Consider the following 23939-nt stretch of genomic DNA (forward strand, 5'->3'; position numbering starts at 1 on the left):
TTCTGTCATTTAAAATCTCAATTGAGATTTCAAAGACATTTTCTCATGTCTTTTTAAAATATATTTTTAATTTCTTTAATATTATTGTAATAATAATGCAAGCTTAATTTGTTCACATTTGTCACAAAATATAATTTCTGATATCATTTACGATTTATGTGCGAATAAATGAAGTTCTTTACTATTGCAAGTCTAAAATGCCGAGAATAAAAAATATTTTCATTTTCTTTCCAGTTGTATTTACATATATAATACATACATATTATATATATCAAAGTGTACTTACATATTTTTAATTGTTTGTTTTAAGCAGTCTGCAAATAGCTACAGTATCTGATAAAGGAAATAAAATTCATCATTAGATTTTTCACTGTCTGTAGATGCTTCATATACATATTTGCAATTATATTTAATTTGTTCAGATGTTACCATACCATATTTTCCCCACGATTAAGTGAGACAGGGATAACTTAGTATTTCATCATAACCATTTGTAGGTATATTAAAAAATATTAGTTAAATAAAAGAAATATTTAGCAGAAAATTGTATAGATACACACATTAAATGTACTATCAAACAGAATAAAAATATACAATGAATGCTATAAACTAGTATGCTAGATTATCAATAAATTAAGCGAAAATGTTATGTTGTCTCAGTCACTAGTACCATATGTCAAAAACTTAATAGCATTTGGCTATGTATAAATTTTATGGCTGAGTATAAATTTTCTTTATCTTCAAGTACATACTGTTATTCCATATAGGTTATAATATAAATATGTATATTAATACACAAGTTATTCAAAGCATAATTACTTACATCTTTAGGTAGATTATTCATTTCACAAATTTTGTAACACATTGCTGAAACAAGGAGATTGTTCAAGCAAAAAACTTTTAAAATTTCATTTCATTTTTTAATATTTTTAATATCAGAATAATCAATCAACATTTTACTTCAGACTGGGGTGATATAAAAATCATCATAAAATTATAATAATAATGGAATAAAAACTTAGTTATGTCACTTTATAACACAAAAAAACTATTTAATAATAAAAACACTTACTGCGTTGGTAGTGGTGGTTTACAACTCTTGTAATCTGAAAAAAAAATTTATTGTCAAGTATATTTTTTAATTATATAATAATATGTGAGCTATTCTTTTAGTTCAGAACAAATCAATCATCAGTTGATCAGATAGGGGCGATACTAAAGTCATCATGAAAGTTTATTTTTTAATGAATAAACATAAAATAACGCCATCGCGTTTGGACTCTACTACCACTTACCATCAGGTGGAGTAGTCATTTGCCATCCCGGACATATATATATATAAAAAAAAAAAGAATATATTCATTTTTTTTTCAAACAATGCAATATTAATATGTAAACAATACAGAAAATATGAACATATCATGTTTGTTGCAAAAATTTATTACAAAAAACACTTATTACTTTTCTTACCTATTTTCTCATTTTAATCTTCAAAATGACATCTGTATTGAACCTGTAATAAAACAATGAGACTTAAATCTTTGTGATGATGATGATAATCATTATTTTCTAGTGTTATAATTTTATCAGTTGTTACCATACCATATTTTCCCCATGATTAAGTGAGACAGGGATAACGATAATTCATCATCAAAATTCAAAAGCACTAGTTGTTCAAAAAAGGAATACCAAAACAAGTTTTAAGTTGATAAAAACCTACAATGGGTTTAAGTAATACTTTAATATTTAACATTCATTGCTATCGAAATTGATTCTAGTTGTCTAACACAATAAATAATTATCATAATTGAAAATATTTTTATATAAACTTACCTCATTAATATAATTTAGCAAATTTTGTGATTTTTATTGTGAAATGTAATATTTACATGTAACCTGGAAAAAGAAAAAACTTTAATAAGATTTACAAAAGTTTTTGTTTTTCTATACATTAATTAATTAAATCAGTAAGTTATTTTATCATCAAAAATATTATGATATATGCTTGTATTACCATCATTTTAGAGTATTTATTTAGTATCTAAATATTAACAAACTGTTTCACATTCAAGTCATATTTTAAAAATGTTGACATTCTTTTTATTAGGCTAAATTACTAATGATCAACAAAAAATTATAAGAATTCAACAAATTATATAAAACATACTTACATGGCAGAGACAGGAGCGGGTTTTTAGTATAAGTTGCCACAAAATTCTGAAATCATAAAAAAATACTAATATAAATTATGAACAGTATGCTGTATACAAAACATTTTTGATAAAACATACTCAGAAAAATCGATCAACACTTTTGTTCAGACTGGGGCGATATAATAATCATCATTTTTTTTTTAAATGGTGGACATAGATAGGAAATTAATACGATAAATTTATTAAGTATTAGTATAGTGTATTTTTTGTATAGAATACAAAGTAATTCAAAAATTCTTACATATCATTTGATGGTATCAATAATTCTACTCTGCTGGATTTTCTATCATCATTGGCCAATTATTCTTTTCGTTTCTGTAAATGAATTGTAATGTAATTTCTAGAATTCTGATCTGTAGTATACATGTACATTTAAAAAAAAATCAGAACAAATCAATCATCACTTGATCAGATAGGGGCGATACGAACGTCATCATGAAATAATGGTAGTTTACAGGACCAGCGACTTTTATCAATAATCCATGCATAAAAAAAAGTTACTACAAATCTAGAGAAATTTTTTTGTAATCCTTTTTATTTTATGTATTAAATAAGCATATTTTCTTACCATGCATTTGTTAATTTGTACATTGATATTTGTATATTGTCACTGCTTCATTTCTTTCTATTATTGTTATGATTAGTATTTCTGAAAAGATAAAAAAAAGATGCTTTTTATTCTGTATTACACAATAGATTATTCATAACCACAAGTTAATTTTATTTGTCACAGTCAATCCCTTGGATGTTTAGTTTACATAAAACCAAAAATCCTACACAGAGTGTAATAATGTTCCTATCCAGAGTCAAGCATACAAGTTTATATCTTTGTACACATCGGCTTTGGTAGGGTAATGAAATATTTTTTAAAACAAATGACAAAATCAATTAGGTTTATTTTATGAATATTATTATTATAGTGTATAGTGAATAAAAATTAAACTAAACTAACCTTTTAGTTTTGTAAATGTGTGTTGTTTGAACACATTTTGACTTATTAATGATGATGAATCTAAAAACAAAAAATTAGATTTTAAATAATATTTTTAATTTCAATTTAATAAATATGTATTTAAATGATTTAATTCAGTTCTGATCAATCATCAAACTTCAGACAGGGGCGATACATTTATTCATCATTATTTTGGCTAATTCTATCTTCATCAATTGCAAAAAAAATCCTGATGTTTCAAAAAAATACAATAACCAATGTCTTTTCTTTTAACTTTTTAACAAATTGTTGATAAGATATGAAGACAAAAGAAAAACATTATTTTTAAATGTATCATTATTGAATTATCATCAAAAATAAAGTCTTACCAGATATATGTTCTTCAGTTTAGCCACTCCATTGAACTGGTTGGTAACAATAATTATATATTCTGAAATATTTCAGGGTTTTCTGTTTTAAAATTAATAAGCTGTAACAAAAAAAAAAAATAAGATTAAATCAATGCACTTTTATCTAATTTTAGTTTTTATGTTATTTTTAGTTCAGTTATTACCATACCAAATTTTCCCCATGGCTAAGTGAGACAGGGATAACTAAGATATTCATCATTTCCAGATAATAATTTTAATGATTATTGCTAATAGAGATATTTTATATGATTTAGAATAGAGTATTACTTACCAATTTTTCTTCTCTTAGTGTATTCCATTTAAAGTTACTGATTTAAATAACTTTAAGTTTTCAATGTTATTCTGCAACAAGAATGTTAGGTTTAGTTATAATTAAAACTGATAAAAGAACGGATAATACATTTTTTCAAATCAAGAAAAATGTTGCATTCAACCCTTGGATATACAGCTATAGTAACTGAAGATCTTACACGGAGTGCATTATACTGTTCCTATCCAGAGTCAAGTGTATCAGATTTTGTCTGGCTACACATCGGCTTTGGTAGGGTAATTTAATTTTAGTAATATCCTTTGACTTTATTCAAGAATTGTTTAAATGCAATCGTACTTACATATAATTCCAAAGATTCAAGCGACTGCAGCCCTAAACAAAATTTTATAATATAAGTATTTAGAAAGTGCAATGTATATTATTTATTATACTTTATAAGCATTCAGGTTATTATTGGTAAATTTGAAATCATTAAGATCATACGAACGAGACATAATTATTCATCATATACTTTAATGACTTAATTCATAAATAAATAAAAAATAAATAAAACTTACATGATCACATGTGGTTATGAAGACAAAGGTAGGCATTGTTTCCTGAAAGAAAAAAATCTATTTAACTGAAATACCAATAGTGGATACTCCTTATTGTCTTTTTTTTCAATCAGTTTATTTGGTATTTATAAAATCATAAAAGTTCATACGAACGAGACTATTGATTGTTCATCATTTACATGCAAAATAAAAATAATATTTTAAAGTATGTACAAAACTAACCTTCAAATTGCGAGTGTCCGGAGTTCACGCAATTACCTGAAAAATAAAACAAATTAAATAAAGAAAAAATTTTTTGCTCTAAAATAGCTACAAAACTCACCTTAGATCAAAATAAAGGTATAATATGGGAATATTTAACAATAGATCAACTTTAGCTTAAAGTAATCCTTTATTTGATTTGTCCTATAAATTACACTTTTGTTTCAGACACAAAACAAGAATTACTTCTTCGCTGGTTTGGCTGCGGGCGCCTTCTTTGTACGTTGTTTCTTGGCTGGTGTTTTGGGAATTTTCTTCTTTCCAAATTTGCCATCTCGCGCAGCTTTAACTTTAAGGCTCTTGAACACAGCAGTCCTGGCTCGGTTTCTCTTGACTCTTGCTGATGTTAACTTAAATCTGTCATAATCGGTCATTTCAGCGCGTTTTTCCTTATTTGCCAGATTCTTAGACCATTGGCTTTCAGCCCATTTTTCATTAAGCTTAGCATCAGTCCAAGCTTTCCTTACAACACGTGTTGGTGCGGTGAATGGATAGCTAAGGCGGAATTTTGTAAGATGCAATTGGTTGAGGCGAATTTGTTGTCGTGGAACACCGCTGCCGGGACCATCGACGAGTGCTCGTGTTTGATTGATCACATCCACAACACTCACCAACTTTCCTTTTAGGGGTCCGTCGGCTACCAGGGCAACACGCCCTGGTTCTACGTAGCGCTCGAAAGGCATGACGTCCTGAAAGACGAGGAATTCTTTAGAAGTGTGGGTTGCGAGTGTTTGCGATGCCGATAATATGTTATGTTCAATTTATATTGATTTGAGTGAAATTTAATTTGAAATAAAGACTATCACTAACACTACACTATATAAGAAACGTAATTGCAAAAATATATTCTATAAATTTTATTTAATCAGGTAGATATTAATGGATTTTAAATTTTTCTAACCTTACAACGTCTTTACAAACACGAAACACTTGAAAGAAAGACTTATACCACAGATTATACAGAATGTCAACTAAACATGCGTTTTAATCCCATAACCTTTCGTTAGTCTGTGTATGGTCTGTGTCAAAATCATAGTCCATAGAGTACAAAGAAACAATTATTAAGCTTATGCTTTTTCTTACATGTATATATATAATATAATATCATTGAATTTTCGTATTAAAATTAAATAACACAATATGTTTTATATTTTGAATTTACATTTTTGACGTAACATAACTACACATACATTGCATTTGATAACAATGATTGAATGATAATATGTAAAAAGATTGTCTGTCAAATATGTTTTCCACATATGTATTTCGTTGTCATCCTTATCCTAGCTTTTAAACAATTCATTTTTGGTTTGTATTGTTGTATATGAAGAGATTTTTTCTGAAATTGTATCCAAAGCCAATCCAAAGCTACTATCGTAGCCTCTTCTCTGAAATTTATTTTCTTATCAATAGAATGTTATTCAAAAGGCAGAGATTATTTCTCCGTTCTTTCCATTCTATAATTATGGCATTCAATTTTATTTCAGCTAATGTCATTATAGCATTAATATTCATTGTGACATATTTTATTGTTTTCACTTTCCCCCATATATTTTATTACGAAGTACTTAGTTAAAAAATAATAATAAATAATATTGTAATGTTCACGCTTTAAGCGTGCTTTTAACTCAAGTTGTAATATCGCTATTTCAAATTAAATAATACATTTTATATTTTATATATCAGCCCGCTATGCACGCGGGTGCTTATTTCGCGCCAATACCGATATATATATGTATAATATTTTCCCACGCTCCGCGATGTGTCATTCGAGATGACAGATGTATAGATACACAGATAATGTATATTCATATTATAAAATACTAATTAATACATTATTGTAGATGTGTGTACACTCACACACATTGTAGAAGTGTGTCACACAACTGCATAAACGCAATAACGTCTTCATCCGGATTTCTGTGTATATACATACGTAAAAAGTACTTAATGTAAATACAAACCAACTACCATTTTAAGTACAACCATTGAGCTAATCAGTTTAATTACCATGAGTAATTACCCCTGTAATAATTATAAATAATTATTTAATTTAAGTTACCTTGTATCGGTGTGCATTAACAAATAACATTGATAGTCGATGCAAAAAATACTTTTTTTTTACCACAGATAAAATTTAAAAATGGGACGGAGCGCTAAAACTCTTTTTGTTGATTAGTTATGTTGCTTGGAAACGCTTGCTATATATATTTTAAATACAAGTTAATATCAGAAAGTAATAGCAAAATTGCCTTATAACAAAGTTTTAGAAATCACAATAATTAATTATGCGTCTTAAATATTTAAAGACTATACTGGAAGGCCAGGTAATATAAATAAAAACAAATAGTAATAAGTTATTGTATTCATTTATCAAATAGAATTTTTAAGACGTATATAATATAGTTATATACACGTACGTGCAAAAATTTTATTATTTTTCAGAAACCTAAATGTATCTATGAAATTAAAATGTTTTATTAATCGAATAGGATAGCGACTGTCCTGTAGCTGATATTAGCTGGTCACCAAATAATGTAAAGTTAGCTGTAGCGACTGCTGAGAGACTTGTCCTGCTATTCGATCGTGATGGTGTACGGCGCGATAAATTCAGCACCAAGCCGTCTGATCCATCCGCGGGGAAGAAGTCTTATGTTATAACAGGTTTGTTGCCTTACCTTCTTACATTTGTGCAAAAAATTATTATTTTTTGGTATTCATTGTTGATTCGAATTTAGCAATTGACAATGAAATAACAGTTTAGTCATTTTGCAATGCCAAACGAGTGATGCATTCGTTACGTCGATCCTTTGCTTCTGCTTGTCATTCGTCTACTCACTTTAGACGACGACAATTTGTTTGCAGGGGAAATATCCATATCATATTAATTCATTCTATTCAACTTGTAATGTTTTTATATGCACGAGTATTTTTTTATGAACATCCGTAATGGTCGAGTAGATGGAACACGTAGATTTTAACTAGGATATTCAACTTACGCGGGTTCAAATCCAGGAAAGTACTTATGATTATTCGTATGTTTAACTTGTATCTTATAACGGCAATAACGTATTTATGAGCTTTCTATTTTTTATACATTTCGAAGCGGAACAAGATGGATAAATATCCTGAAATAGTTTTTTAATTAATAAAAACTTTTTTAAAAGTTTTAATGTCTGTAGTCCGATATATTATATTTGTTTTAAGGTTTGGCGTTTAGTGAAAATTCGGAATTGCTTGGTGTAGCACAAAGCGATAACATGGTATTCGTGTATCGAGTAGGCGCAGATTGGAGCGGTAAGAAGGTGATATGCAACAAGTTTCCACTAACAGGCGCACCGTTGCGTCTGCTACCTGCCGAAAATGGTTTTTTTACTGGAACAAGCGATGGGAAAATTAGGTGATGTATACTTCCTAAATGTGAAATCAACTAGAGCTACAAGAGGTATGAGTACCTCATAGAAACGTATAAGAAGTAAAATAACAAGTGTTCTTGAAAGATAGAAAAGCTTAGACAATTATGATAAGCTTTAGTTATTTTTGAACGAGTGGATTGATTTTTATTTATCATCAAAAATATATATTACAATTTAGACCACATAAGCGAAATCTAGTTATTAAGAATAAAATAGTCATTATGGCCGAAATCTACCGACTAGTCCATCGATTTCAATTAGACCGAACAAACAAGTGCGCATTAGTCGCAATTTAAGCTTACTCTAACATTTAGCAGAAATATAGATTTGAAAGCATATTTTTATAAACTAAATAAACTATTGAAACCAAATTTCTGACATGCAAAACAAAGTAAATTTAATAATTTAAGTAAATACTGAACACTTACTGCTCACGTCATCGGCTTCTGCTTTCCACCGATAACAATTAAGATGAAAGGCAAATAAAAAAAATACTTTTGATTGATCAAAAGAAATTAGAGAAACATTTAAAAAATATTATGACTAAGAATAAATTTTAACATAAATTCACCTAAACCATCTATCCGATTGTGATGAAATTTTAGTGATTTGATCTGCGTAAATTCGAGAAGGTTCCTAATTCCGTAACAGCCTGTGCATGTCCCACTGCTAGGCTAAAGGCGTCCTCACCTCTTTTTGAGGAGATGGTTTGTAGCTTATTCCACCACGCTGCTCCAATGCGGGTTGGTGGAATACACATGTGGCAGAATTTCAGTGAAAGTAGGCGCAAGCAGGTTTCCTCACGATGTTTTCCTTCACCGTAAAGCACGAGATGAATTATAATCACAAATTAAGGACATGAAAATTCAGTGATGCTTGCCCGGGTCTATATATATATATATATATATATATATATATATATATATATATATCGGTTCCTAATCCTCATTCCTAATTTGTTTGTCCTTTAATATTAATTTTCTATGTACTCGTGCGAAGTCGGGACGGATAAAATAATGAATGCTGTATGATGTATGTAGATCGTTAGATTGCAAGAGTAACAAGAGCTCGAATTTGTGGTCGGCGGGCGCGTGCTGCGTGTCGCTGGCGCGCGGCGGCGGCGAGGCGGCGCTGGCGTCGGGGCACGTGGACGGCACGCTGTTCCTCAACGGGCGGCTGCTGCTGCGATACGCTCTACCGCCCACTGCGCTCGTGTTGTTGCCGCCTTACGTAAGTCATGATTTAATGGAGGCGTTTCACAATATTTATAAACCTTATTTAATTTAAGTTTACGTATTATTAAGATATATTTAAAGTTACGCATTACTCATGCTATAGTGCGGAACAACTATTGTCGCAAATCGAACCCCAGTGGAGTTGGACCAATGTACCCATAATAAAGCGCTTTTAGCGTATAGTAAATTGTTTTAGTTCAATCATTTGGCGTTAAGTTTTGGATGTAAAAGTACTATACTATAACTAAGTATGGAATACAAGCCGAGGGCCTCACTTGCATGTGAGGGGGGAGTGTATGTTTGGTTTTTTTTTAGAGCAGGAAGGCGGACGTACATATGGGCCACCTGATGGTAAGTCCAACGCCCGTAGACATTGGCATTGTAAGAAATGTTAATCATCGCTTACATCACCAATTCGCCACCACCCTTGGGAACTAAGATGTTATGTCCCATGTGCCTGTAATTACACTGGCTCACTCACCCTTCAAACTAAAACACAACAATACCAAGTACTGCTGTTTTGCGGTAGAATATCTGATGAGTGGGTGGTACCTACCCAGACGAGCTTGCACAAAGCTCTACCACCAGTATTGGTAAAAGCAGCAAACTCAGGCCAACTTAATTTTCATGTGCTTAATTTGTGTTTATAATTCATCTCGTGCTTGGCGGTGAAGGAAATCATCCTAAGGAAACCTGCAAGTGGCGTATAAAAATATTTCACATGTGTATCTTGCATTGGAGCCGCGTGCTGGAATTAGTTCCAAACCATCTTCTCAAACGAAGAGGATGACCTTAGCCAAGTAGTGGCAACATTTACAGGCTGTTACTTTACTTGTACTGACAATCAAATTGTTGTCATATCTAGATGATAGTGGGTTCTTGCGACGGACGTATATCGGTTTATGAAACTCAGCGTGGGGCACTAGTACGCAATCTGGAGCCTTCGTTGCCGCCTGATAGACGTGACATCATTTCGGCTGCGCTCAGTCCTTCCGGTCAGGTGAGCGAGTACTAACTTTGAATTCACGTGTTTGAGTATGGAATAAAGGCAGTTCGTCTGTTAAAATAGTGTCGAGAATTAAACACAACGATACGTTAGAATTAGATCCGAGGTTATTATTATAACGGAACATCGAATCATTGCAGACGGTAGCATTCGGTGTATTCGACGGCTGCCTCGTGGGCGAGGTGAAGGAGTCCGGGGCTCTCGAGTTGTCCACGCTGCAGATACCGAATCTGTACGCGTCGCGCGCGCTGGCGTGGAGCGGCGATGGCACCAAGCTGGCTGTGGCGTCGCAGACCGGAGCTGTGCTGCAGTTTGAAGCTGTTCTCAAGTAACATAACTATATGTCTACATCTTGTTTCAGTGCCCTGCCTATATTAAAATAATGCGCTTTTTGTGCACGTTAATTATAGATTTGATAATAAATTCATTGTAAAAAAGCACGCCATAGCAATAAAAGCAAGTCATAAACGCGCCACGGTATCGTTAATAAAAAGTTTTACGCTAATTATTATTGCAGTGTGCCATTTAAATTTGCAAAAAATAATAAATATGTACCTTTCAGGAAAATGATCTGTATATGATGTTAGCAATATGGTCTTGCGAGGTTATTTATGTTTTACAAATAACTCTACCAAATGAGCCATGAATTTTCGGTAAAGCTGAGTTTATTTTTATCGACTACTGACAAAAAAACGCCATACTTCTAACATATTCCTTGGATTTCTGTCACTTACTATTGGACAATAATAAGCAGTTACGCTAGCCGTTAATATATTCAGACTCTTCCTATAGGAACATATCATAATTGCGGTTATATTTTGTCGAATGTTACGACTACGTTACACGCAGACGCTGGGTGTGGCGCGACACGGTAGAAGTACGACATGTGAGCCCACGACAGCTGCTGCTCACAAGACTCGCCAACGACTCGCCACCACTCACGGTTACCACTAAACTTGCCCCGGATATATATAACGTGCGATTCATCGGTAACTTGTATTTGTTTTTTTTTCAAATCTTTATTGTAAATATCTCATAAAAATATTTTTTTTTATATTATATGTAGGTAATGACTGGTACGCAGTATGCCGGACGAGCAGTAGTTTGATACTTTGCGACATAGCGCGTGGCTTGACCAGTGAGGTTAGTTTTTTATTATGTAAAAAAAAACACAGTAACGTTTCTTGTAGTGGAGAACTACAATATTTTTGCTTGAACTATGACGGCTCCATGGAAAGAAACGGGGCAAACCCGGGAAAACATTACTGAGATTTTTTAAATTGTCTTTATAATTTATCAGAAACCTGCACGTATTTCTTTGGATGTTGATTGGTTTAAAGTGCGAATTGACAAGCATTGTGGCATGAATTCCAGGAATATATCGATCGGTAGGGATAAATAATGTGTTGGACAGACAGAGCTAACATCGAAATTGTGACAGTTGAGTGCGAGCTTACCGTGACCGCGGGGCAGGTGGCGTGGAGCGGCTCGGGCGAGCGCGTGTACGCGGCGGTGGGCGGCGCGGGCCTGCTGCACCGCGCGGGCGAGCTCAGCGTGCTGGAGTACGGGCTCGACCGCGTGCTGCACACGGTGAGGCCTGACGGCATCTGCTTCCAACGTCTTAATACATTATTATATATTACTTATGTTCATAGTCAACAGTAGCTAAGCGTCGAGCTTTCTGAGTGTTATGTTTATTTAGAATATGTAAATATATAGTATGATACAGACGGATATTTTGTCATTTGGCTAGGTACGCACCGAACGAGTTAATCCCCATGTGCTGAGTGTTCGCATAAACGAGGGGCAGAAAGAAGAAGGCCGCGACCGTAAGCATCTCGCTTATCTCCTCGACCGGCAGACTATAGCTGTCGTCGATCTTGTTACAGGTGACTTTTAACATTATATTTAAGCCTTTTTGCGTAAGAATATTGTTATACTAATACAAGCTTTCTGTCTATTTGCAATGAGTAGATTGTATATGTAGTTTTTGTTATTGGTGTCTTTAGGAGTACAATTAGGTCAGTGGTGGCATGAAGCTCGCGTGGACTGGCTCGAGCTGAATGAGAGTGGAAATTTATTACTTCTACGTGACACGAGGAGACGACTTGCATTATTACGGTTGGATACGGGCGAGAAGGTATACTAAGTATTTTAATATTAAACAACACATTTCGTATTTATAAGTTAGCTCTTTGTGTGTCAACAATGTACAATTTATTTTAGGAAATTATAGCGAGCGGCGTGAGTTTTGTACAGTGGATAGAGAACAGCGATGCTGTTGTAGCGCAAACTCCGACGCATCTACTCATTTGGTAAGGTTATTCTGTGTGAAGCTTACGAAGGAGTCGGTCGCAGCTCACGTCGCGCTCCATGCAGGTACAGCGCGTGGGAGCCGCAGTGCGTGGAGATGTCGGAGTGCGGCGACAGTGCAGTTTGCGTGCAGGCGCGCGTCGTGCTGACGCAGGGCGCCGCCAGGCTCGCGCTCGACGAACATCGACTGGAGTTCAGTATGTGTCGCACGGTATCTATAATTACTGGCGGTGCAAAGGGCTGCCCCTTTGTCATTTTGGTCAATTTGATCAAGGGGGTAGGTAAAAAACCTAAAGAGTATGATTGCTACATCAACTTTGACAGGATTGTCTGTTATTGTTATGATTATGATTGTATGTTAATTTTTTATACCTTCTGTTGACTGCTTTATTATTACACCAAAAATGCACGCTTTCAGAGCAAAGTGATTTTTTTATGTTGTATTTGATTTCTTAGATACAGCACTTCGAAATGGAGATCTCGAGGGTTGTGCGCAATATCTGGAAAGCGTGGGTGGTACGGCAGACGTAGCGCAATTGTGGCGTCAACTCGCGGAGCAGGCTCTGAAGAATGAAAATGTTCAAGTACGAAGCCCCTTTCCTAAAATTTACAATTCAATTATTTCAAGGAATTCAGAATTATATAATACTAAATTTCATTATCGGACACAAATTTCAGTTGGCTGCTAAATGCTACAGAGAAGTTGGTGATGAGGCTCGAACTTATTATTTAGATAAAACCGTGGAACTGGCTGTCGCTGAAGGAAATGGAGATGTAACAACAGGTATTAGTTATATATATTTAATTTAAGTATATAATATTAAAATAAATCATTGTCTATTTCAAAAAATTACAGGTTTTAATAGCCCGATAGTCAGAGCTCGTCTCGCTATATTTGCGAGTGACCTAGCGACCGCAGAGGAATGTTACGTAAAAAGAGCCAACCGGCCCGAAATGGCTATCAATATGTACAAGCAGTTCAATCGCTGGACCGACGCCATAACCCTCGCGGAGAAGACCGACAGAGATACCGCTAAGACTCTGAAACAACAGTACATGGATTACTTGACTTCCACCGGTAAGAGTCACAAATACAAGCTGCAGTTCAAACTCCATGTTCGTTAATCGACATTTTCGTTAAGCGTATCATTGCTCGAAAGTTTTAAGCAGGGTGAAATGCAACGTCTCTTCCCGGCAGGGCGCTACGGTACGGCGGGCGCGGCGCTGCTGGCGCGCGGCGACCCGCGCGGCGCGGTGCGGCTGTGGCTGCGCGGCGCCCGCGCCCGGCGCGCCGCGGCCGCGCTGCTGCACCACCCCGCGCTGCTGCACGACGACGAGCTGCTGCACGCCGTGCTCGACCGACTCGTGCAGGTCGCCCGCCGCCGTCGGGGGTCGATGGCTCCGAGCTCTATCTCGCTGAACTCTGATTGTATAATATTATTGTAGGAGGAGTGGTGGGAAGTGGCCGGGGAGATTTCGGAGCGCAGGGGCGATGCCGCGACAGCCGTGGAGTACTATGCGAAGGGAAATAATTATGGGAGGGCGGTTCAGCTTGCTCGTGAGGTAAGTATAAACTTTTTTATGGAGTTTACATACTTTGATAATTATATCATTTGTCTGTTTAATTATACACGTTAAACAGTCAGATGATAACGAAGAAAGCGGGCGAGTTTTCATATAAGGGTGATGATCATATTTACAGGCATGTCCCGGTGAAGTGACTCGACTAGAAGGAGAATGGGGTGCATGGTTAGTGGCCTCCAGGCAGGCGGGTGCTGCCGTGCCTCATTTAATTGAAGCGGGGCACACGATTGACGCCCTAAAAGCTGCGATCAAAGCACATCATTACAGGAAGGCATTGCAGATCGTGCAGGTGCATTTAATAATATAAACTAAATAATGCGATTTGTGCACGTTTATAATATTGTTACGCAATTATATATATTTTGTTGGTTTGAAGGTCATTGATGATAAAGAAGCTATACAAGAACAATGTGAGCAACTGGGTAACCACTTTATATCTACACAAGTAAGTTATTTGTCTTTATAGCTATTGGATTTGTTTATTTTAAACTCCATAATAGCGAGTGAAGCGAAAGAATCCTTTGTGACGAACAGTTTCCTTTATTTGGCGGTTTTTTTTAAAGTAACATTAAGCAAGAGGGATTTGTTGAACGATCAATTATTATTATATGCATAGTTATTGTTAATTATATTAAATATCAAGATGATTGAACATGTTATAAACAATCATATTTATTATAATTAGGAATGGGAAACTGCCGAACGTGTGCTAATATCGTGCGGTATGGTGGAACGCTGCGTACGTGCATACAACGCAGTGGGCAAAATAGCTGATGGATTACGCTTGGCCTCTGCACATTTGACCGAAGAAGAAACTAGGGATATTTTCATACCACTGACACAAAAATTTCGACAAGAAGGACAGCTGAGGAAAGCGGAACAGATTTATATCGGACTCGGAGATCCGGACGAAGCTATATCCATGTATAAGGTGAGAGATACGCATTAATTAAAGGTTAAAAACTCAATATTGTATGAAAATTCTCCCATAACACTAACATAAACAGGAAGCGTCGCAGTACGAGGCGATGTTGCGCCTGGTGGGCGCCCACCGCGCCGCGCTGCTGGAGGCCACGCGCCGGCACGTGGCGCAGGCGCTGCATGCCGCCGGCGACCTGCGCGCTGCCGAGACCTACTACGTGCAGGCAGGTCGGCAGTATTCCTGTAGCCAGGCTCTTCGGCTTAAATTATTTAGTGCAAGTGTACAAGCACACGAGTTCCAAGTAACAGAGGTTTGGTATTTGTAATACTAATATTATAAATACCAAAGTAACTCTCTCTGTCTGTTACGCTTTCACGGCTAGAACACTGAACCAAATTTTCTTCCTACGGGCTTCTTGGGAAATTATGCAACTGGATCACCAGCTTTTTGGCAGATCGGAGCATCAAGGTCGTTGTCGACGGTCTCACCGCATGCTCTGACCTCAAATTGATCAGTTCTGGTGTTCCACAAGGCTGTGTGCTATTCCTGTGTAGAAACAGAGTTTGCTCAACAAGGCGAGATAGTACTTCACGTCGGCTCCTCGCCTAAAATTCTAGAAGGCGCAATTCGGCCTCACATGTAGTACAGCTTTCATCTCTAGGCGGAAGCTCCCCAGTACCAACTTCTTCCCTTTGAACGCATTCAAAGTAGAGCAGTTCGAATTGTCGACGATCAAGTTCTTACCGACCGGCTTGAATCTTTGGATTTGCGTAGAGATGTCGGGTCACTCAGCATCCTCTATCGCATATTTCACGTGGAATGTTCTGAGGAATTGTTGGATTAGTTCCGGCTGCTGAATTTTACCACTGGACTCTGCAACTGCATGTAAACTCTAAATTTCATCCTCACCAACTCGATGTCTGAAAATCCACAACAGCGCGATTTTTAAGGCATTTCTTGCCTCGCAAAACCACTCTGTGGAACCAGCTTTCGCCGGCGACTTTTCCGAACCGATAAGACATAGCAACCTTCAAGAAAAGAGCGTACTCATTCCTTAAAGGCCGGCAACGCACCTGCAAGCCCTCGGGTGTTGCAGATGTCCATAGGTGGTGATAGTCATTTTCCATCAGGTGAGCCTCCTGCTCGTTTGCCCCCTCTTACATAAAAAAACATGAAAATTGATATGATTTAAGGTGGAAATGCGGGCGAACACTAGTTATCTTGAATGTTACACGTAAGTACTAATGTGACGGTACCGTGACATCCTTGACAGGCGACTGGAAGAGCGCCATCCAGATGTATCGTGCGAGCGGGCAGTGGGAGAGCGCGGAGCGGGTGTCGCGCGCACATGCGCCGGGCGGCGTGCAGCAGCAGGTGTCGCTGCAGTGGGCCGCCACGCTGGCGCCCGCCGCCGCCGCGCGCCTGCTGGCCGCGCGCGGGCTGGCGGCGCTGGGAGCGCGCTGGGCGCTGCAGGCGCAAAGGCGAGCGGCTCGATGCATTTTACTTTTGGTTTTCGTCTATACCTTTTGACAATAAAAATATAAATCGTTGATTTTTTATATTGATTGATAGCTGTTAGTGGATACTTGAGCGGATTATTTTTGTCGCAAACAGCCAATCTTTTAATTCCCAAGTTGTGCTACCTGACTGATTTTTAATAACCATTTGCAAGTAAAGGCCTATTTACATTTTTTTAATTTAGCGGCCTCGATTTACCTGATTGGATCTGTCCTGATATCTTTATCAAAAACAATATAGGTTTATTATATGTATATACATTACATACATACTCTGCAAAAGAGTAACTGGCTGTTGGCAGTTGATTATCAGGCTTAATAAAATCAGGCGTATAGGTATATGTACGTATGTATTAATATTAGATTTACAAGTATAGGTATGTCATAGTATAATTTTATGTCTGTCTTTGTATAGATGGGACATTGCTATGGAATTGAGTGATCTAGGAGGTGGAATAACAAAACGTGAAGTAGCTAGGCACGAAGCTGCTGCTTTAGCCGAGGAGAAGCCTGAAGAAGCTGAAGCGGCATTCCTGCGGGCTGCTGCCGCTGAAGACGCGGTGCGCATGTGGCTGTCGAAGGGCCATCACCAACGGGCTTTGGCTTTGGCTGAAAAACATGCGACACATATGGTTAGTGTTTATAAATAAAGAAATAGTAGAAATATAATTTTAAATTATTCCTTCAAACGATAACATTTGTTATCGATAGTATAACATAGACGATATGAAATGATATGACATGACAGGTGGAAGAAGTTTTAGTGGAAGGAGCTCGAGCAGCTGCCGAGAGAGGTGACCTTGTGCAGTTTGAAGCTTTGATGATTCGTGCTAACAGACCTAGGGAAGTCGTCCAGCACTACAAAGATCTCGGTTAGTCTTTATATTACGGTTATATAATATTACATACGGAAGATCTATTGCGATGACTCACTATGACTGATAGAATGGTATCAAAACGTGTGTGCTTACAGAGCTGTGGGAGGAGGCGGGACGCGTATCTCGCGAGTACTTGCCGGACAGTGCCGAGCCCGTGCCGTCTGCTGTACCGCCGCTGCTACAGCGTGCCGCCCAGCACGCCGACAGGTGAGAGCGCAGCCCACTGGGGCCGGAGAGGACTACGGCGGGCCAGCGGCAGCACGCTAAGGATCGGGTACGGTCGCAGGGGCGAGTGGTGGGAGGCGGTGGAGCTGCTGCTGGGCGCGAGCGCGGTGGGCGCGGCGGGCGGCGCGCTGCGGCTGGCGGAGCGCGCGGCGCTGCGGGCGGCGCGGCTGGCGCGCGACCGCCTGCGCGGGCCGCCGCGCCGGGACGCGGCACGGCTGCTCGCCGACGCGTGCGTAGCGCTATAATTCTTTGTTTATTATTTTTATTCTTGATGTACATAATTACAGGAAAAGTTTGATGATTACATTTACATATTTAAAACACTATAGATTTGCCACGATTGGACAAAGTGAAGTCGGCGAACAACTTCGAGTAGCTCTGCTAGAAGGTGTGGATGATGATACAACAGCCGGTAACTTTAGTCTTTTGTTTAAAATATTAAATCATACAATTTTGTATCTACTTAATCATGACTATGATGTTCTATGCAAAGGTGCATCAGCAGATTTCGAGGATGAAGACGTCAAACACGAGGCAGCGGTGGAAGAGTCTGATCCTGAATCTTCAGCCTTGGAAAAGTTGGCTCGTGCGGGACAATGGCAGCGTTGCTTGGCACACGCGGGGGCGAAGGCTCCACACTACGCGCTGCGATACGCTGCGAACTTATTCAAGGCACATTCTGTATGTGACAGCATTAAAAAAAAAATCACAAGCTATGCTCTATATAATTATTATTAAATAGGTTTATATTTAAGTAATCTTTACTTAAAGGAAACTTACTCGGAAAGGTTGCGCGATCCGGTCCCTACCATGTTCTTCAAGTTTTATGCGTAAATATTTATAATGATTTATTTTCACAGCGCACGGAAGGTGTCGATATCGAAAGTGAAGAGGTGCCTGAAGTTTTGTCTCAAGTGATCGATACACTCCGTCAATATCTTACTGATGACGTCACCGTGTCCAGCGCAGATGCTCCATTGGCTAAGGCAGTCTGTAGCGAGATTCTCGTACGAATATCGTTGGCTCCGAAGGCATTCACTGTCATGAAGGATACTGTAGCGGTGATGGTTGCTGCAGGGGCTGATGATAGAGCATTACAGGTCAACCTTTGATTGGTACTGATAGACTCAAATATTGATTACGATTTTGTGTGCGTATGTTTCGGTCTTTGTACAAAAATCTGTGCACTAAATATGACTTACGCTTTTGGCTAGTCTTCCGTGAGAATGGCAGCTGTGAGCGAAATCGGTCAAGAAACGTCTTGAATGAAGACGAAACCGCCGCCCGTGGTGTTTTTTAAGCGAACGCTGCCAAAAGTATAACAAATATACAAATGTTGTTTAAACATTTACTAGATCTTAATGTTTATAGAAAGTAGTCTTTAATCATACATATAATAAATAATATTGTAAAGTATTATTAAGAGCTTTGAAATTTTGAAAGAAGGAAATGACGAAGAAAATAGACGCTCAAATATACTACCATTGGTACATCTTTTTGTATTTAGTAGATCGAGCGTGGTAAATATCCCTTTTCACTATACATTAATAAATTACAATGATCTGGAAACAAACCAGAACACGATTTTATGGAATGTCGTTCACCTTGAACGTCTAGAATAAATTGATAATTTAGTATTGTCGTTACGCCAGGCACTCACATTGCTGATGGGTCTACATGTGCCTCAAATAGCGTCCAAAGTAGCTCGCGCATTACCGCGGTATACGGATATCATAGTCGCTGATGTTGGTGAGTTGTATTTCGCTTTTCAAATTGTCACGCTCCTTTTCGTTGTTTACTACTCATAAACGCTAATTATTTTTTGAGATGGATTTTACATGCAAGGTACGAGTGGCGCTTGACAGTTGGCATTGTGCTGATTAATTAAATATAACGGAGAAAAAGTTTCAAATATAATCGTGTGAAATTGATTAAAAACTAGAGAGTAAAGCATTGATAAACATATTATTCAAATTGTACGTATTTACCCAGCCTATTATATGTGCGGCTCGACGATCCGTTCGGAGGAGGACGGCGCGCGGGAGGCTTTTGTAATGCTTAACCACTGCCTGGACCTCGTGGAGGCGGCCGACGATGACTCCGCGCAACTCATCGACTACGCAGACTTTGGTGTCGTATCGCATTATAATTTTCAAAACTTAGCTCGTATAGAGCTACGAACGGAATTCATGTTTTAATCTTCCAAATAACGAACTTTCTAAGTTAACGACAACATTACATGTGAACACTTTAGAGTAATAATGAAATCATTGTTATAATTAAATTAACGAAAACATCTCTCTCTCTGATGGACTCAACCGATTTTGATGAAACAATGGCTAAGCGGTACCTTGAAATACTTCTTATAATAATTCAATTATTTCACATTGTATTTTTAGCTGTTTTAAAGAGTACTCTGGACAAACAGACAGACAAAAATATAAAAACTAAAGGTAGGGACTGCCGATAGAAGTGAAAAATTGAAACTGTTAAACATGTTGTGTTGTCCTATAGTTGGGGATAAATTTAAAAATTTCTCTAAAACATATATATTTGTATTTTTGTGTGTACTTCTGTCGGAGTTCCATCCGAATAAGTAAATTAATATATTTGTCCAATTTCTACATCTATTGACACTCCAAGTAATAATTCTAACCCTTTTTATTCTATAGATTTTTATTCATCACAATACACAGTATGTCCCAAAATCATTACAAAATATTAATACAGCTTAATTTAAATAAATAATATTTAAAATACACTTATATTATTTGTATATACTGTTAGGATTTATATAAATATCAATCATTTTTATCCTCATGAATTTCCACAGTACTTAAATTATTTGTACCATCAACAATTTATTATATTCTAGAAAAGGGTAGGATGGGCATTAGCATGTCGGTGACGCGACGCCACGAGTCTCTCCCCTACGAAAAGCCAGCGTAACGCGCCTAAAGTAGTTTTCACTTCAAAAATATTGCTTTGCTTTAAAATAGTGGTAACTCGCAAATAGCCATATTAACTTTAAAAGAGGCAGTTGTTTTGAAATCGCAACAGATACTTCAATTTTCTTTATTTGTATAGTTTTATGTTTTTTTTACAAAAATATAACATTGAATAAACTAAATTCTACTTCTAAGAAAATAACAATAACTTTCATTTTTCTAGAATAATTACTATCTATGAAAAATACGCAGTTGAATATGTGAGAAAAAATAGTTTTGCTTTGGTTTATTTTTAATTGCTAAAACCTGAAAATTAAAAATATTCTCATCAAGCTTACATACAGGCTGCGCGTAAATAAAAATATTTTCTAATAGCGCTTGGCCCGCGGCTTCGCCCGAGTCTTAATCGAAAATTCTATTAAACGGGATTAAAAGGACAAAATATGTTAATTATGTCATATTTTAGCCGTGATAAAGCTTGAAAAAGTAACAAATATTCACAACACACACAATCTTTCGTGATATTTATGTTATTAGTGCGATTATTATTGCCTCCTTACACGTTAACATGCTATATACATTTGCCCATGGGTAAAGTAATAGAAAACAATACAAACCTTAGTAATAGAAAAAAATTAAAAACAAAAATATTACTTGAAAAGTTAAGATTATTAGAACAAAAATAAAACCCATAAAGTATTAAATATTACTAATGTAATATTTTAATAATTAAATTAAAGTAAAAACTCAAAACAATCAGGCGGAACGACAACCGAACGACAACGCAAATTAGAACAAAACGTGAATGTAGAAGGTGTAATTACAGGCACAAGGGACATAACATTTTAGTTCCTGGTTTGTGTTTTTTAGTTGGTGGCGCATTGGTGATGTAAGCGATGGTTAACATTTCTTACAATGCCAATGTCTATGGGCGTTGGTGACCACTTATCATCAGGTGGCCCATATGCTCGTCCGCCTACCTATTCTATAAAAAAAAGGTCACTTTACAGTCTACTGCTCCAAAAAAATCTGGACTTTACGAATTCAGAAAATGACGTATAGCACACCTTCATATATGGGCTATAATGTATAATGATCGCAACATTTAACAATATAACGACAAAAATACGTACATTTTAATAACTTTTGGTAGACTCAACCGATTTTGATGATATAAAGACTAAATGGAACTTGGAAATACATCTTATAATAAATCAGTTTTATTTTTATTGTTTCAAAGATTAGCCTGGATAAACAGACAGACAAAACAGATAGACACAAATGAAAAAAATATTGTTTTGGTTTTGGTATCTCGCAAATAGTCATATTAACTTTAAAAGAGGCAGTTATTTTAAAATCACAGACAGACACTTCAATTTTGTTTATTTGTATAGTTCGACGCAACTATCTTACTTTCGTAGCGTTCATGAAGTTTGATTATAGCCGTAGACTTGACCACAGTCACAACTGATGACACAGATACCCGAATTAAAATATCCAGGAAATCCCTACGCTGGAAGGATATTCGTTTAATGCTAACAAGTGAGGTGTAGCTTGTGTAACAGTGTGCCTGTCCTCCAGAGTGCACGGACTGGTCGCGCTCGCCGCTGTTGCTTGAGAGCGCGTGCGTGCGCGGCGATGCGTTGTCTGCGCTGCGCGACTGGCTGCTCGCCGTGTCCATGGACCAGCAGGTGGACCAGGTACGAGCCACGACACGACACGACCCCAGCTTATTGTTGTTAAGAGATTTTCACAGCTGAGGCACTCGATAATATTCCTATTGGAGTATGTTCGCCCTCGCCACGATCTCTCTTCGTGGTATGGCGACTGATGAGGGCTTTGTTGTGGTCGACAGTCTTGTGCTTATGTATACTTATTCGTATGTATTATGTGTATATTGTTAATTATATATGAAAATTTGATTAACATTATACTAAACTAATATTATTAGTCTCTAACTAAAGATGTTATACGTATTTCACGGTTATATTTAGACTCTTCCCACTGATAGTCGCGGCAAGTACAGCTCGTACGTAGCAGAGGATGAACCGTGCTGCGTCCTCACGGGCTACCCGCTCTCTACGCGACTGGTGACCTTCACTAATGGTATGTTCAACGGAAGCTATTCGACTTTACATTATAACTCACCTGATGGATACATAGTTTGTGGTCATCTAAAATAACATCGACATTTGCCGTTCTGATTATTATAGTACAACGACATGAAAAGACGTCGTTCGGCGGTCAGAAGTAGTAAGAAATCATTGAGATAGCGTTCTTCAATAGAAGAGATTATCATTTTAGAGTTTCTAGTAACATTTTTGATATGGACACCACTATAACGATGATATATGATCTGACGTCATATTTCGCTTACAAAGCTCGGGGATGTAACCGAGTGGGCGAGGCACGCGGGCAGTGAGTGGTATATGTGAGCAGGTCGGTGCGCCAACCGGGAGCCGTGGTCGCGCGTGCGCTCGGCGGCGCGCGCGGCGGGCGCGGCGGCGGCCGTGCTGCGCGCGCTCGGCGCGTGGTGCGGGCCGGCCGACAGCGCGCACGTGTAGCTCCGGTGCATTGCTATCCAACATTCAAGTTATACAAAACCTTGCTATTATTTCGCACTAATAGAATTTTCATGCCATTTATTACTTCGAGAATTTTCGAGAAATTTCTCTAGGGTAAGTTGAACTAGTAGTGGTGAGTCTAGTTGTCAGCAAATACAGTGTGTTATAAAAATTCTGTCCGACCCGTGAAGTGGTTATTAAGTGTGTTTATCTCTTATAACCTGTGTGGTTAATGTTATCGTTTATGTTTTAGTAAGTCATGGAAACTTGATTGTGTTACGCAAAAAAAAATTACTTATCTTTATAAAATTACTGTATGTTTCGCGTTAGTGTTCCAAGTTGCTCAGACCGCTTACTGAGAGTGAGAGCTAGATAGACAATATGCCGCACTGGTCGATGCTGTGCAGTGGTGACACGCCTTTACACGTGCCAGCGGCTTTGCGAAGGCACTTAAAGGAGCCGCCTAACAACTCCTACCTGGTAATGTTACATTTAAAAAAATCGATGACAATTTGATGAAATGCTGGGGAATTTGGGCATTAAAATGTTTAACTTTAAATTACAATTACATTTTTATATTAATGAATATTTTATTTTTAATATTTTTTAGTAATGTCTATAGCACACCTATATGCCCCTATAGGGTCGGACAGGTGTTTTTTTACAC

The 23939-nt window shown here is 37.1% G+C and overlaps 2 protein-coding genes and 1 non-coding gene across 3 annotated transcripts; 1 reads left to right on the forward strand and 2 right to left on the reverse strand.

The window, feature by feature from the left end:
• Positions 1-2286: 2286 nt before the first annotated feature.
• Positions 2287-2353, reverse strand: LOC126774608 (small nucleolar RNA SNORD31). Its single transcript, XR_007669829.1, has one exon. It is a non-coding gene; the product is annotated as a small nucleolar RNA SNORD31 (small nucleolar RNA).
• A 2422-nt stretch (positions 2354-4775) lies between these two features.
• On the reverse strand, positions 4776-5667 carry LOC126774374 (60S ribosomal protein L14). The gene is made up of 2 exons (XM_050495866.1): positions 5566-5667; positions 4776-5353 (listed from the first exon to the last, which is right to left on the reverse strand). Exon 2 carries the CDS (start codon positions 5345-5347, stop codon positions 4847-4849), a length of 501 nt encoding a protein of 166 aa, XP_050351823.1. The 5' UTR covers positions 5348-5353; positions 5566-5667; the 3' UTR covers positions 4776-4846.
• Positions 5668-6952: 1285 nt separating this feature from the next.
• Positions 6953-23272, forward strand: LOC126774270 (intraflagellar transport protein 172 homolog). The gene is made up of 35 exons (XM_050495705.1): positions 6953-6991; positions 7157-7328; positions 7872-8064; positions 9121-9310; positions 10181-10315; positions 10462-10649; positions 11171-11310; positions 11388-11464; positions 11795-11911; positions 12075-12210; positions 12331-12461; positions 12548-12636; positions 12701-12831; positions 13091-13218; positions 13313-13418; positions 13491-13712; positions 13833-14005; positions 14081-14197; positions 14337-14507; positions 14595-14663; positions 14904-15149; positions 15226-15367; positions 16414-16621; positions 17073-17289; positions 17406-17529; positions 17631-17742; positions 17822-17989; positions 18090-18181; positions 18281-18441; positions 18621-18860; positions 19413-19509; positions 19753-19890; positions 22290-22408; positions 22703-22814; positions 23148-23272. The coding sequence occupies exons 1-35, from the start codon at positions 6953-6955 to the stop codon at positions 23270-23272; spliced, it is 5025 nt and encodes a 1674-aa protein (XP_050351662.1).
• The last annotated feature ends 667 nt before the right edge of the window (positions 23273-23939 follow it).

The sequence above is a fragment of the Nymphalis io genome, chromosome 16 (assembly GCF_905147045.1).
Source record: "Nymphalis io chromosome 16, ilAglIoxx1.1, whole genome shotgun sequence".
Taxonomy (NCBI): Eukaryota; Metazoa; Arthropoda; class Insecta; order Lepidoptera; family Nymphalidae; genus Nymphalis; species Nymphalis io.